The sequence below is a fragment of the Podarcis gaigeae genome, assembly GCF_964106915.1.
Source record: "Podarcis gaigeae genome assembly, chromosome: 3".
NCBI classification, from domain to species: Eukaryota; Metazoa; Chordata; class Lepidosauria; order Squamata; family Lacertidae; genus Podarcis; species Podarcis gaigeae.
The window spans coordinates 2,495,785-2,512,326 of record NC_139680.1 but is presented as its reverse complement, the minus strand read 5'-3'; the positions used below and the strand labels follow the sequence as shown (position 1 = coordinate 2,512,326).

Below are 16,542 nucleotides of genomic sequence, written 5' to 3'. Positions count from 1 at the left end.
TCTCACATTCTTTAATTTTCTCCAGAATCTTATCTTTTTTCTCATTCTGTGCTCTTTTCTTTATGGTGTTCTGTTGTATCAGAAACCCCCTCATAACCGCTTTACTTGCGTCCCAGACGGTTCTTTTTTCCACCGTAGTGTTCAAATTTATCTCAAAGTAGTCCTTCAAAGCTTTTTGGGCCTTTTTGATAATCTCCTGATCTCTAAATGGATTATGAACTCTTTACTCCCTACTCTGAGTATAAAATAATGTAAGTTCTACAGAACAAATGCTTGAAGTTGAACAGAGTTCTACAGAACATTCTTTCATCTTCCTCACATTGGCCCACGATTCCAAAATGTTTTGAATCTGTTTGGACTAGATGACCCTTGAGATCCCTTCCAACTTTACAATTCTATGAACCAATTCTAAGACCAGAATCACATAGGTTGGTGCTGTTATGTGGGAAGTTTATGAATACACACATGGACTGCTTACTTAAAACAACAACAAAATGAATTAAAAGGGGTGTTCTGTGTATACTCATTTTGTATACCTTGGTTCTCAAACTTAATCTGTTCCAAAACCAAAGCATTCCAAAACCAAGGTACGCTTTCCCATAGAAAGTAATTCAAAACGGATTGATCCATTTAAAAACAACCCCTAAAACAGCAATTTAACATGAATTTTACTATCTAACGAGACCATTGATCCGTAAAACGAAAGCAATAATGTACTGTACTATACAATAAATAAGTATTGTAGATGATAAAAATAAAAACATTTTTTTCTTACCTGCACTGATGATAGTCATTGTTTGGATGGGGGGCTTTTGTCCATTTCCACAGTCACATAATCAGTAGCTGAACTGGGTTCCACACAGTCACAAAAACAAATTAACTGAAAAAGCCTCAAAAACAAAAGTGCCAAACTTAATCCATTCCGGAAGTCCGTTTGACTTCCGAAATGTTCGAAAACCAAGGTGCAGCTTCTGACTGGTGCAGGTGGCCCGGAAACAATAGCCGACAGCCGCATCAGACGTTCGGCTTCCGAAAAGCGTTTGAGTACCAAGGTGTTTGAGAACCAAGGTACCACTGTATTCTGTACAGCAAATGCAATGTGAAAACTGGGGAAAGTGCCACTGATGATTTATGTTTTTTATGTGACTGTGTACAAACAATAGAATATGCTGCTCTTCAAATGGAGAAGTTTGCTCTGTAAATTGTTATATTTATAGTTCAAGAACAGCCAGAAAGGTGCAGTTGTAACTAATCCCTCATTTCAAACAGGCTGAAGAACTCCTTGCCCAGGAAATGGAAGTGGTGAAGCAAGGAATGGGGCATGGAGAGCTTTCAAGTGAAGCTTATAATCAAGTGTGGGAAGAATGTTACAGCCAGGTGTTGTTCCTTCCTGGGCAGAATCGCTACACACGAGCTAACTTGGCCAGTAAAAAAGACAGAATTGAATCCCTAGAGAAGAGACTTGAGGTTGGTATACATTTCCTTTTGAGAAACAGGCTTAATCTGACGTTATACTGTGTGTCCTAGCTTGTGTTTTATCCCTAATTTGGAAGCATGGGCACTGCTAGGTAAAGGTAAAGGTAAAGGTACCGCTGCCCGTACGGGCCAGTCTTGACAGACTCTGGGGTTGTGCGCCCATCTCACTTAAGAGGCCAGGGGCCAGCGCTGTCCGGAGACACTTCCGGGTCACGTGGCCAGCGTGACATCGCTGCTCTGGCGAGCCAGAGCCGCACACGGAAACGCCGTTTACCTTCCCGCTGGTAAGCGGTCCCTATTTATCTACTTGCACCTGGAGGTGCTTTCGAACTGCTAGGTTGGCAGGCGCTGGGACCGAGCAGCGGGAGCACACCCCGCCGCAGGGATTCGAACCGCCGACCTTTTGATCGGCAAGTCCTAGGCGCTGAGGCTTTAACCCACAGCGCCACCTGCGTCCCATGGGCACTGCTATTTCAATGGAATTCTATAGAACTGAAAAAATAAATATTTTTTTAAAGATAAACGTCTAGTAACACTTGGCCTTAATTGGCATCATTCATATACTGGATAAATCAAGTTGAATCCAAAAACAGGAAGTGGTGCTTCTTGGTCATGCTGATGTATCCTGATACGCTCCAACATTATGCTCATCCTGTGGTTACTTAGTTCAGTTTCGTGACTAGAGGTGGGCCTCAACTTGCCCTCCTGATAGCTGGAAAAAAGTAGTAGTAGTTCTTTCTGCCTAAGCTTCGTGGTTGGGGATGCATTGAATGGATTCCAGTGTTTCATATCTGTTTTGGCAAATCTGGCTTCTGTGTTTGTGTGCTGAGGAGCTGGAAGTTGAATGTAAATTGACAGCATACACTTCAAAAATATTTTGTCAGTTTAAAGTTGGGCAGAGCAACACAATGTTAACGTAAAATATTTATATATTCAAGTGTTCAGTACAAGAAGGGGATTCCTACAAGCCCTGTGCAATACATTGTGTTGCACAAGCTTACTATCTGCACTAGTGCTGTTGGGCAGAAATGTGGAGCTGAATGTTTGGGGAACGTAAAGGATAGCCTGATTGACCCACCCTTGGGTATGAGTGCTGTGTGTAGAATAGAAAAAAGAAAGGCAACTCCTGCACAAGAGCTGGCTCATTTTCCTGGCCAAGGAGCCTAGTTCTGTCTTAGAATGAACTTGTACTCCGTGTTGGCCAGCAGAAGGCGCCATTGCTCTGTGGGATACTTCTGGGGACACGGAAAGATGAACTGTCAGTCGCTTTCCTATTTACTCTTCAGCTCAATATTTTTATTGAGTGGAATGATATAGTACCTTAAATACTCTTGTTGTGCAGCCCCACCAATTAAAAGACTGATTAAAATGGTGTTTTTTCTGTTTTAAAAAGACAGAACTGTTCTGTTTATATGACTGTTTGCAGTGCCTATTATATGGATTTGGGGAGGAAATTCCATAATCTTAGCTGGATTCACTATTTGGCCAATGTCACAAAAGACCCATCAAAAAAAGGTTGTGTGCGTGTGTGTGTGTGTGTGTGTGTGTGTGTGTGTATGAAATTGCTAAAATAAATACTGCATTTCATGCAGAAGTCCAGAGAAGGCTAATTATTAAAGTTTAAATGTAAGCTGTGCAAGATCATTCTTGGAGTGATGAGAAATGCACACTATACAGTTTTACTTAATTTTTTTTCATTTCCAAAGACATATGGTTGAGTTCAGCTTGGGGTGGAGGGTCTTGTTTGTGTGCACATTCCTTTAAAGAAAAAGGAGACCTTAAATGCAATTAATAGTAGTAGCTTCATACTTCTCCCTGCAGCCCTGGCACCATTTCTCTCACTGTTTAGGAGAATTTGGATGCAATGTTGGATGCAATGCTGGGGAAGCCTGGATTCTCCACCGTGGGAGCAGGGCCGGGGCGGGAGAGTGCTAGAGTCCTGTCTAGTCAAGTTGCTTGGGACCATTTCTAGTCTGTTACCTCCAAGGCTGCCTGGACTAGTGAAACCAACCATCTGTCTCCTTGATCCTTGCCCATCCTGGCTCATAAAAGCGAGCCGGACAGGGCTAGCAATGGACTCTGTGGGGTGGTGAATGCTTCCCTCTGTTGAGGGAGCCTTCCCAGACCCGCTGAAAGAGGCGGTTATTAAACTGCTTCTTAAAAAAGAATCTTTGGACCTGGCCAATATGGCCAACTATCACCCAGTCTCAAATCTTCCATTCTTGGGCAAGGTGATTGAGCAGGTGGTTGCTGAACAACTTCAGGCATGCCTGGAGGAGGCGGACCATTTGGATCCCTTCCAGTCAGGATCCAAGCCTCATCATGGAACTGAAAGTGGCTTGGCCACGCTCGTCGATGATCTCCGGCGGGCTAGGGACAAAGGTCCCTGTTTCCTAGATCTGCTGGATCTCTCAGCAGTCTTTGATTATTTTTTTATAATAATTTTTATTGGTTTTTTAACAAAAAGACAAACAAAACACAAAACAAAAACATATAAAAACATTTAAAACATGACTTCCCCATACCTCCCTTTCACTGCATCCTTGTTTTACAACTCTTTAGCAACCCTTCAGTCAATTTCTCTAGTAGTTTTCTTTAAATTTCCTTAATGTTAATGTTTACAGCTGTAATTCTCTATTTCTTACCCCTAGACATCTTGTCAGTCCTCAATTTTACAACAATTTTTAAGATATATTTTAAATTTCTTCCAGTCCTCTTTCACTGTCTCTTTCCCCTGGTCGCGGATTCTGCCGGTCATCTCTGCCAGTCCCATAAAGTCAATCACCTTTGTCTGCCATTCTTCCAGAGTAGGTAGTTCTTGCATCTTCCAATACTTTGCCAACAGGATCCTTGCTGCTGTGGTCGCATACATAAAAAAAGTCCTATCCTTCCTTGGCACCAACTGGCCGACCATGCCCAAGAGAAAAGCCTCCGGTTTCTTTATAAATGTCCACTTAAGGACTTTTTTAATTTCATTATAGATCATTTCCCAAAAGGCTTTGATCTTTGGGCAGGTCCACCAAAGGTGATAGAAAGTACCTTCAGACTCATTACATTTCCAACATTTATTATTGGGCAAATGGTAGATTTTTGCAAGCTTGACTGGGGTCATGTACCACCTATAGATCATTTTCATTATGTTCTCCTTTAAGGCACTACATGCCGTAAACTTAATACCGGTGGTCCATAACTGTTCCCAGTCAGCAAACATAATGTCATGACCGATATCCTGTGCCCATTTAATCATAGCTGATTTAACCGTTTCCTCCTGTGTATTCCATTTCAACAGCAAGTTATACATTCTAGATAAATTCTTAGTATTGGGTTCTAGCAGTTCTGTTTCTAACTTTGACCTCTCCTTCTGAAATCCTAATTTCCTGTCCTGCTTAAATGTCTCATTTATCTGATAGTAATGCAACCAATCTCGAACTTTAAACTTTAGCTTCTCATGACTCTGAAGTTTAAATTTTTCACCATCTTGTTCTAGGATTTCACAATATTTTGGCCAATTAGGTTCCATATTTAATTTTTTCACCGCCTTGGCTTCCATTGGTGACAACCACCTAGGGGTTTTACTTTCCAACAAATCTTTGTATCGAATCCAAACATTATACAAAGCTTTCCTAATAATATGGTTTTTAAAGCCTTTATGCACCTTTACCTTGTCATACCATAGATATGCATGCCAACCAAAGTTATTATCATACCCTTCTAAGTCCAAAATGTCTGTGTCTTCAAGGAGTAGCCAGTGTTTCAACCAGCAAAAAGCCGCTGATTCATAATAGAGTCTTAAGTCCGGCAGGGCAAAACCCCCTCTATCTTTTGCGTCAGTTAAAATCTTAAATTTTATTCTGGGCTTTTTGCCCTGCCAGACAAATTTAGATATATCTTTCTGCCACCTCTTGAAGCAGTCCATCTTGTCTAGAATCTGTAAGGTCTGAAATAAGAATAACATTCTAGGCAATACGTTCATCTTGATAACAGCAATTCGGCCTAATAAGGAAAGTCTCAGCCTAGACCATATTTCTAGATCTTTCTTAACTTCTGTCCAACATTTTTCATAATTGTCTTTAAATAAATTCACATTCTTAGATGTTAAATTCACCCCTAGGTATTTCACTTTTTTCATTATTTCCAAACCAGTTTCACTCTGAAATCTCTCTTTTTCTTCCATTGTTAAATTTTTTTCCAACACTTTCGTTTTCTGTTTATTCAGTTTAAATCCTGCTACTTGACCAAATATCTCAATTAGTTCTAATGCTCTTTTGGTACTAGTATCTGGCTGTTGCAGCGTTAACACTAAGTCATCTGCAAATGCCCTTAATTTATAATGTTTAGCTCCGACCTGTATTCCTTTAACCAACTGATCCTTTCTAATCATGTTTAACAAAACCTCCAGGACAGATATAAAAAGCAAAGGGGATATTGGGCACCCCTGTCGTGTACCTTTTTCTATAGGTATTTCTTCCGTTACCACATTGTTCACTATTAGCTTTGCTTTTTGTTTAGAATATATTGCACCTATACCGTTTTCGAAACCTTGGCCTACCCCCATCCCTTGGAGATTCTTCATCATAAAACTCCAACAAATGTTGTCAAAGGCTTTCTCCGCATCCACAAAAATCAAAACCGCCTTTCGGTTAATGTAAACTTCTAATAACTCCAAAATGTCTATAATGTTCCTCACATTGTCTGACATATGTCTCCCTGGGAGAAAGCCAGCTTGATCTTTATGAATCTCCCCTATCAGCACTTTTTTTAGTCTTTTTGTCAAAATGTCTGCAAAAATTTTATAATCCACATTAAGTAAGGATATAGGGTGGTAGTTTTTAACCTGGTTCTTTTCAGTCTCTGTTTTCGGTATAAGTGAGATGAAAGCCTCTTTCCACGATTCAGATGCCTTTTTCCCCTCCATAATTTCATTACAAACTTCCTTCAATGGTTGTATTAACCATTCCTTCAACGCTTTGTAATATCTAGCAGTCAAACCGTCTGGTCCTGGAGATTTTCCCAATTGCATGTTCTGGATGGCACCCTCTATTTCCTGCTCTGTTATCTTTTCATTCAGAATCATTTTGCTTTGTTCTGAAATTTTTGGTAAACCATATTTTCTAATAAATTCTTCTATTTCTTGTTCATTAACTGGCCCTTGTGCATACAGTTTCCTAAAAAAGCTTTGAAAGCAATTACTTATCTCATTAGGTTTATGGATAGTCTTTCCATCCATTTCTAGACTTGTTACAGTGTTCAGTTTCTGCCTTTTTTTCAATTGCCATGACAGAAGTTTCCCACATTTGTCTGCTGATTCAAATGTCTTTTGTCTCATCTGCTTTATTTTCCATTCTATTTCTTGGTTCATCAGTTCCATATATTGCGTCTGATAATACTTTATTTCTCTCAAAATCTCCTGAGACTTTGGTCTAGACCTCAATTTCTTTTCTGCTTCTTTTATTTTTTCTAAGATTTTTTCTTTCCTCTCATTTTGTTTTTTCCTCTTTATAGAATTCTGTTGAATTAGAAAACCTCGCATCACGGCTTTACTAGCGTCCCAAATTATTCTTTTTTCCACATCTGTTCTCAAATTTACCTCAAAATAGTCTTTCACTGCTTTTTGGGCCTTCTTGTAAATCTCTTCATCTTTAAATAGGGTGTCGTTCATTCTCCATCTAAAGGATCCAGTTGTTGTTAGTTTCATCTCCATCTTTACAGCATTATGATCGGAGCAGGTTTTTGGGCAGATTCCTACTTTTTTTATTCTTGGCGCCAGGCTACTAGTAACCCATATTTGGTCAATTCTTGTCCATGTCATTTTTGCTTCAGAGAAGAAGGTTCCCTCCCTCTCCAGAGGGTTCCTTGTTCTCCAGATGTCAATCAAATCCATAGTTCAGTCATTTCAAAAAAAGTCTTTGGTAGTCTCCCTTCCTTAGAAATCACTTGTCTCTGTGCTTTATCCATGTTTGTGGAGACAACTCCGTTCATATCTCCCATCATTAAGATTTTATAGTCCAGAAAGTCCATTAATGTCTCATGCAGCTTCTTAAAGAATTCGGCCTTCCCTTCGTTTGGTGCATATACTCCTACTATCAAAACTTTTTCTCCTTGAATTTGAATTTCAACTGCCAGGTATCTTCCTTGTTCATCTTTAAATATCATTTTTGGAACCAATTTTTCTTTTACGTAGATCACCACATCTCTTTTCTTGACTTTGTCTGATGATATAAATTCTTGTCCCAATCTCTTATTTGTCAAAAGTTTCCTGTGTATCCTGGCAATATGGGTTTCTTGTAAGCATATTATATCTAACTGTTCTTTCTTTAAAATATGAAAAACTTGATTTCTTTTTCGGGGAAGGTTTAGACCATTACAATTCCAACTCAGAAGTTGCAGAGACATCTTGTCACTGGGTACCTTTTCCACCGACTGCTCCAAGCTTTTGTTCCTCCTCGGTTGGTATTGGGTTAAGTCCAAATGATAAGTTTGCGATATCAGTTGTTTCTCTCTCTCCTACCGTTCCTTTCCGCAGGTCTTCTAAATATCTCTCCAAAAACTGTTCTTTGTCTTGAATTGTTTTTATTTTTATCTTCTTACCTTTGAAGTTAAAGGACAGTCCTTGTGGGAACTCCCACCTAAATGGGATGGTATTTTCCTTCAGCAGGTCAACTAGATCTTTATAGAAGGTTCTCACCTCCAAAATGTACTTAGGGATGTCCTTGAAGATCTGTATTTGACAATTCTGGATCACCAGTGCCTTTTGATAGTGTAGATTCAGTATTTTATCTCTTTCTTCCTTGGATCTCAACGTAATTAGGCAATCCCTTGGTTTCTTGCCCTGTCTCCTGCCCAACCGGAAGGCTGTAGTTATCACAAACTCCTCCTCTTTCTCCAATTCGTCTTGCCAAAATTCCTCAAAGTTCTCTGTAAGGAATTCCGCAAGGTTGTCCCCCTCACTTTCAGGAACCAATCTTAGTTTCAGATTTTTCCCTTTCCTCTCCAGTTCCATTAAGGCCAAAGTTGCATCATGCTCATTCACTTTTTTTGCAATTGGCACAAACTTTTCCCTTGTCTCCTCTGCAGTACTTTTAGCACTTTCAGCGATTTTTCTTGTCTCTGAACTTTCTTGTATTAATCGATTTATGGAATCTGTGTTAGTTGTCACAGTTGCCGTATTCAAGTCCAATCTCGCTGTCAGTTCTGTCAATTTTTTAGAATTTTCAGTAGACTGCTTTGTCAATGCTTCCAGCGATTGATTTATCTTAAGCAGTGCCTGTGTCATAGAATCCATTGATGCTGTTGTTACTTTTTCCTGTGCAGCTGGTACTGCTCCTGACATAGAGCCCCTTTTCTTTTGTGCTTGTGCCTGCTTTGTTTTTGATCTAGTTGATATCTCCTCCACTGGGGTGCTCATATCCAAGGTCGTTCTCACAGGAAAGATTTACAAGTGGAAAATCCCACTGCTTCTTCCTCAATGGAACTGTTTCCCTTGAAACCCTCTAGAGGGAGCAAATTGTATCCAAATAGGAATAAGCCACAAAGAAACAAGAAAGTGTAGAGCGATGAAAAAGTTCAAAAGTCCAATTGTGAATCCTTACTTTGTTTCAGTTCAAAATTCAACAGTATAAATCCACTAAAGTCCCATAATTTTGTTACAGATAAAGTCCCACTTTGTATCCAAGATCCGTCTGACAGATCGCTTTCCCGGTGCCTTATTCAGGCAGCCCGAATCAGAGGATTTGACAGTGAAAGATTTCCCATCCAAATTATTTAATGCAGGTTAAACAATGTCCCAATTATCTTCCCCCCTTCTCCTGCCGGATGGGGGGAGGTCTACGTTCGATGTCAGGTTTGCTGGATTAAAGAAGAGTTTCCCTTTTAAATACAGCTTGCTTTTTCGTTGCTTTGTTAGTCATGCAGTTCGGGAAGGCAGACCTCCTTAATTTATACCTTTCCCGTTTTCAGCCGAATGTCAAAATTTTTAGTGTCCCGTTAATCTTATTCTCTTGTTCTTACTCATGGGTGATATTGTCGATCTTTAGTTTCAGGAAGGAATCTGCGCTCTCCGTTGATGGCGACGCGGCTTCACTCCACGGGCTGGGTAGCGATTCTCAGCACCGCACTCACACCCGGTGCCGCTCCGGAGCCTTTAAAAAGGCTCTTTCACAGTACCGGGGGGCGCAAAGGTGCCCGCCGAATCTCCTTGCTCACAGGCTTCTGCGCCTGTGATTTTAGGGGTCCCCCGCTCGCCGTAGCGGGTCAGACCCGAACTCGTGGAGCAGTCCTGCTTCGGAGCTCGAAGCAAGGACCGCCATTAACGCTGGCGCCGACCGGAAGTCCCTCCTCTCAGCAGTCTTTGATACCATCGACCATGACATCCTTCTGGACCATCTTGAGGAGCTGGGAGCACAGTGGTTCTGCTCCTTCCTCCTGGGCTGTGTCCAGAAAGTGGGGGGGTGGATGAGTGTTCAGACCCCTGGGCCCTCACTTGTGAGGTGCCTCCGGGTTCTGTCCTCTCCCCCATGCTTTTTAATATCTGTATGAAGCTGCTGGGAGAGATCATTAGGGGGTTTGGGCTGGGTGTTCATCAGTATGCAGATGATACTCTGCTTTACCTCTCTTTCAAATCTGAACCATTGAAGGCAGTGAAGGTCCTGTGTGAGTGTCTGGAGGTGGTTGAAGGATGGATGGTGGCTAACAGATTCGGGTTGGATCCTGACAAGACAGAAGTACTGTTTTTAGGGGACAGGATGTTGGTGGGTGTGGGGGAATCCCTGGTCCTGAATGGGGCAAGTGTACCCCTGAAGGAGCGGGTGTGCAGCCTGGGAGTCATTTTGGACTCACAGCTGTCCATGGAGGTGTAGGTCAATTCTGCGTCCAGGGCAGCTGTCTACCAGCTCCATCTGGTACGCAGGCTGAGACTACCTGCCTGTGAACTGTCTTGCCAGAGTGGTGCATGCTCTAGTTATCTCCCGCTTGGACTACTGCAACACGCTCTATGTGGGGCTACCTTTGAAGGTGACCCGGAAACTACAATTAATCCAGAATGCGGCAGCTAGACTGATGACTGGGAGTGACTGCTGAGATCATATAAGACCTATATTGGCTCCCAGTACGTTTCCGAGCACAATTCAAAGTGTTGTTGCTGACCTTTAAAGCCCTAAAAGGCCTCAGCCCCGTATACCTGAAGGAGCGTCTCCACCCCCATCGTTCAGCCCAGACACTGAGGTCCAGCGCCGAGGGCCTTCTGGGGGGTTCCCTCCCTGCGAGAAGCAAAGCTACAGGGAACCAGGCAGAGGGCCTTCTTGGTAGTGGCTCCCATCCAGTGGCAAGGAAATAAACAAGCATCTCACTTTTAGAATACAATCGAAGGCAGTCCTGTTTAGGGAAGTTTTTAATGTTTGATGTTTTCTTGTGTTTTTAATCTGTTGGGAGCAGTCCAGAGTGGGGAAACCCAGCCAGATGGGTGGGGTATAAATAAATAAATTTTGATTATTATTATTATTAAATTACCTATTTATTATTCTGCCCTTATTTCAGATGAAAGCTATTCAAGACATTTGATTGTATCCAACAAAGTTGTCCCGTGCATGCAATGACTTCCACTTGCACGATGGAACTTTCCTCCCTTCTCCTCCCCTTGTGAGCCCCCCTCAGTTTCTGGGGTTTTTTTCAGCTCTCTGAAGCAGAGGGGGTTCGGGGGGGTGCCTCTTGCGCGCAAGGGATGATTTTGTTGGATACAACCCATTAGCTCGTTTATTGAAAGGTTGACTTCAGAATACTGCATATTGGTTGAAAACGTTTTTTCTTACAGTCGGGAGGAGGTCCTTTGAAAATGTTGAAAATGTTGTTTTCTTCCATTTTAGAACTTAGAATTCAGTCTTTCTACAAACATTACAAGAGAAATTCAATACTGCTGATTGACGTGTCCAAATATTTTTATTTTTATTTTTATTATGATGGGTTTTATCATATCAGTTGCATGCTTTACCTTATAAATATTCAAAACATGCATCTATAATGCCAGACAAATTGAATCAGTTACATTTAATATTCCAAATGCAGTCACTTCTCCATTCCATGCACTTTGAAATATATTGCTGCTTGGATAAGTACAGCATACATAGGTTAGATTTGATAGGGCTTTAGTAGTGAAGAGAGAAGGAACTATTAGTATACACTTCGTAAGCAAAAGGCAGTAATGTCTTGGAGTACATTTTTGAATAGAGCATTATAAATAAAGTATTGGGACCAGCTCGCCAGTTCCCTCCCACCCCCCCATGCTAGCCCCCTTGAGCTTCCCTTTTGCACCCCATGCATCACCCCCCTGGGCGCGCACCCATTTAAACAACAGGAGAACTTTGAGTAGAGCAAGAAGGGAAGTAGGAAAGGCTCCATTGTGCCCATGTAAGCTTTTAGACCTTGACTTCTATGTTGTACATCTCTCTTCTATTTCTTGCTAAAACTATTTTTGAACAACTGCTCTCCCTTCTCACTACTCAAAGTTCTGCTGTTATTTTTCTTGTCCCTTTCTGCCTCAGTGTTGCACCATCCCTGCTTTGCTCTAACCTTTCCCGTTGTGGAAACAGCAACCTAATTCCTGTAAAGTGTTGTTTCCCTTTCCCCTCTCCTCGTTTTAACACCAAGGCAGGAGAGCATCTCAGTATTGAATATTTCCCTAGTCAATAAATAGCTTTTGGCTTGTACCTGTCTACACTAACACCAAAAAGCAACTTGCTCTCCCAGGCAACCTGCTTGGTGGTCCCTTGGTGGCCCCGGGCCATTGCAAGGCTGCACCAAGGCAACTACCTAGACAGAGGCAGTTGAGGAGCAAAAGGCAAAACTACTGTGTGGCATTAATGTAGGACTGTAATATAGAGAGACATGGATTCTGTGTGTGAGAGTGTAAGAATTTGAATGCTTCCCATCTCTCTAGGGAAGGTCTTACTGGTATGTTTTTGAAAGAATCACAAAGGTTCTGTTTCAGGGAAGAGCCTCACCTTATCTCAGACAGGAGGAGGAAATGACTGATCACAGGAAGTAAAACCTTGATACCATATTTCAGTTTCCTCTTGCTTATTCCTCTCACACTTGGAAGTATTTATTATTTTTAGATGTTTTAAAGTTTGCAGGCTGTTCAGTGCTGTACAACACCTTTTTGCAAATGCATTTGCACCTTCCAGTGTCCCTTCCAATTCTCTGATTCCTTTAGTGTTCAGAAATTCCCTGGAGGTGCTGGCTATCTAAATGGAATAAGAAGTTGGTAAAAATGTCTTGCACTGAACTACTCAATTTTGTTCATATTTTGTCCACTGTTTAAATGAAAAGCTCTGTTTAAATTGCTGCAGTTTATAATCATAAATACGGCTTCACCAGTCAGATAAGTATGAAAGTGTTTTTGTAGGGCAGGTTGCACACACAAGGCCTGTGGACAGCTGGTAGGCCTCTCCCAGTTGTTCGTGGTCCCTAGAGGAACTCTGAATATCTGTAATCTGATTTCCTTTTCTATCTCATTGTGGAAATGAGTATGGCTGCCAAACCAGGAACAGGGGAATGCCTGCATCACTTTATCCACGATGCTCCCTGGCTTCAGTTGTAAATTTCCTGTGTCTGGAGAAGAATGCATTAGACTACCTCTCGAGGTCCCTTCCAGCTTTGATTCAGTGGAGTGATTATCATTTCCTAAGGCTGTAGATTGTCTTAAATAAAAATTCCTCATACTGCATATTTTGCAGGAGAGGTTCTTTTAGGCATTCCCCAAGATTTCCAATGTTTCCAGTGGAAAAAGGTGTTTACAGTGATCAGGGATTAAAGCTACAGTTGTAGCATTTAATCGAGCAGTTTAAAGTGGTCAAATTATAATTAGCAAGGAGGATTCAGCAGTTAAGTGATGTGAGTGTTCCAGAACTGGAAATTTTTCCACTGCCCTTATCTGACATACTCAGTAAACAAAGCTACTATGTTAATATAGGCTGTGTAAGTACCTCAACAGTTTTTCTAACAGCCAAAAGTAGTTGAACTGAAATATTCATAAATTTAAAAAGTAAATGGTTAAAAAGTTATATTCAATGGTTTATCAATTATAAATGTGATAATTAGAGAAAATCAAAGATTTACTTGGAAATTTTTCTTATTCAAATACTTGTAAATATTTTGAGAGATGGCAGCATAGTTGCATACACTTTGCTTACATTATTCAGATTTTATGAAACAAAATTTAGGCCCACAGCAAAACTGTTAAAATACTAACTAAGCATGCCTGAAGGGTTGTGTATGTAAGAAAATGTCCTTCTTAGAGCGAGTGATCTGAAAAAGTTAATTTAACTTTAGATTTTAGATTTCTCTGGTATTGTATCCATTCCAGTTGCCCAGTTTGTTTTGAATTTTATTCATTCATGATGACACTAATTTTATGAAACAATATATTTTTAAATTTTACAAAATCTGAAAAAATAGCATAGTGGAAAATGTACTGTACTGTCAAAAAATTGGTGGCATATTAGTTGCAGTGTGCTGCTCCAATGAAGAATAAAAAAGGAAATATTAAATATACTCTTCTAACTGTGGTTTACCATAATATTTTAATATCCAAATGTTATTTAATTTCTGAAATACTTAATTTTTATCAATTACTTGATATGTTTTGCACAATGCTTTCCCATAAAAATAGCCTTTAAAAAGAAGCAAGTCCATGTGCCATTTTAATAAAGATGCTGAATTCTGTACCTCTCCTGGTCCGTATTTGATCATGTTTGATCAACTGGTGGCATTAAAAGGGCTTCTTTTGCAGCAGTATTCAGAAGACCATAGGGGAGCATCCCACCCATTTGGCAAGCAACTGTATGCTCATTGCTTGCTGTGTGAAGCAGTGACATGTGGATGCAATTTCAAGCAGACTCCCAAGTAGCAGCCATTCTGTGTTGAGGGAACTTCAGCTCCCTGAATGATGTATCTAGCATTTCCTTCTTGTCTTTATGGTTTTCAGCTACCCATCCAGTGTCGTGTTCTGTTTTCCCCTTGCTGTTGTTTTGTGCCTCTGCTATCTGTTGTGTGTCACTTCTCAAACTCCTGAGAGCCTCATATCCAAACTCCTTAAATCCAAACCTATCTCCCTAACAGATCCACCAGTGCAGGGATAGGCAACCTAAGGCCCTTCTAAATCCGGCCCACAGACGGTCTGGGAATCGGTTTGTACATGAGTAGAATGTGCTCTTTTATTTAAAATGCATCTCTGGGTTGTTTGTGGGGTCTGCCTGGTGTTTTATCATGAGTAGAATTTGTTCTTTTATTTAAAATGCATCTCTGGGTTATTTGTGGGGCAGAGGAATTTGTTCATATTTCCTCCCCAAAATATAGTCCAGCCCACCACATGGTCTGAGGGACAGTGGACCAGCCCACAGCTGAAAAAGGTTGCTGACCTCTGCTCCAGTGTAACAGAAAAGTCTTTGTTTATACTTTCCTGTACTAGAGGGCAAAATGTTTTATAGTGTTACATTTCTTCTGTTCCTGAATTACAGCTCCACAGCTCATGACAGAATACATTTCAGAAATGTAACTGTTAGCGCAGTTTTGCTCTGTGAATAATATGCAGGCTGTATTTCTTCAATAGATTAACAGAGGTCACATGACTACAGAAGCTAAGAGGGCTGCCAAGATGGAGAAAAAACTGAAGATATTGCTTGGTGGTTATCAGTCTCGAGCGATGGGGCTCATAAAGCAATTAAATGACTTGTGGGATCAAATTGAACAAGCTCATCTTGAATTGCGCACATTCGAGGAATTAAAGAAACATGAAGATGCTGCTATTCCTAGGAGATTAGAGGTAAAGTCATGAAATTCTGTTGGCCATCTAGAAAGAAGGAAGGTGGCAAAAGTTGTGTTAAGTCATGTAATTTTATTAGAGGTTGCTGCATCCATTAATTAAAAAAAAGTAGAGTAGAAAATCAGCATTTATATTACTTTAGTCCATTTTATTTAGATGATTTTGTGTTGCTTATCACCATGTCATCAGGAGTCTTCTTTTTTTTCTTTTCTTTAAACAGTTGATCCTATCCACAGAGTTGCATGAGCTTCTCTAACATAAATCATGGGAACGTTATGGGATGTGTGCTTGTGTTGCATAATCTGAGACTCCCTGCTCATATAATAATTTGCATTCTGCTACTTCTGGGTCCTTTTTATCAGCTGACCATTTTTATTGTTACAGTGTCTAAAGGAAGATGTTCAGCGGCAACAGGAACGAGAGAAAGAACTTCAGCAGAGATTTGCAGAGTTCATGCTGGACAAGGAAGCTTTTCAGTCGAAATATTAAGTCACACATCTTGCTTAAGCCATGTTTTGTAACATTTCTCAAATGCAATAGATAGGTTTTGCCTCCTGGGTCTCAAATCAGACATAAGCAAATTGGGTCCCAAATCCATTTTGTGTTTTACGTAAGACTGAAGGCCATGCATCTTATGAGGGAGAGGTGGATTGAAACATATACAGAGAGGATAATTGACACGCACTAAGGTGTGCTGTCCAGGGTAGAAATTCCAGCACCTAGGATTGGTTATGTGATGATCTTTGCTGATCACATCCACATTTGTGACCCTTTACAAACTGATATTCTGATATTAAAAGGAAAAACCAGCAGATTCTTTTAAATCACATCATTTGCTAAATTGTTATTTTACCATTGCTATGATCCACAAGAACCAAACACTTTTGTCTGTGTGCCAGCGGCTATGTACTGTGAATTTGGGGTGTAAAGCAATGTATTAAACTGTGTTTATGTCCAGTAGCTTGAATGGAATCTGAAATTATTTGCCTGTAACACAATATTTATTTATGTAAAGAATGTGCCCTGAAAACCAAAAAGACTGGCAAGGTGAGAAATAAGTCAGTTCCAAAGATGGCAAAGGGAAGAATTCACTGGGAAGCGTTCCTGCACAAGCCCTTTGTGCCATGAAAGGAAAGTGTGCAGCACAAAAGTATCACATTGCTTACTGTAGCTCCCATCCATTCCAAGGAGGGTTTAGGCTAGTCCCCTAAATCTTCCTCTGGTGTCTCCTTCCCAAAGCCTGGGAAGTTTCT

General features: G+C 40.7%; 1 protein-coding gene across 1 annotated transcript in view; it reads left to right on the top strand.

Moving 5' to 3' along the window:
- Positions 1 to 16,249, top strand: part of CDC5L (cell division cycle 5 like) — a 32,995-nt gene extending 16,746 nt beyond the window's left edge. Inside the window, exons 14-16 of the mRNA XM_083730241.1 lie at positions 1,270 to 1,467; positions 15,077 to 15,289; positions 15,674 to 16,249. Coding sequence (XP_083586367.1) covers positions 1,270 to 1,467; positions 15,077 to 15,289; positions 15,674 to 15,778 — 516 coding nt within the window. The 3' untranslated portion in view covers positions 15,779 to 16,249. The remainder of the gene's footprint in view (positions 1 to 1,269; positions 1,468 to 15,076; positions 15,290 to 15,673) is intronic.
- Positions 16,250 to 16,542: the final 293 nt, after the last annotated feature.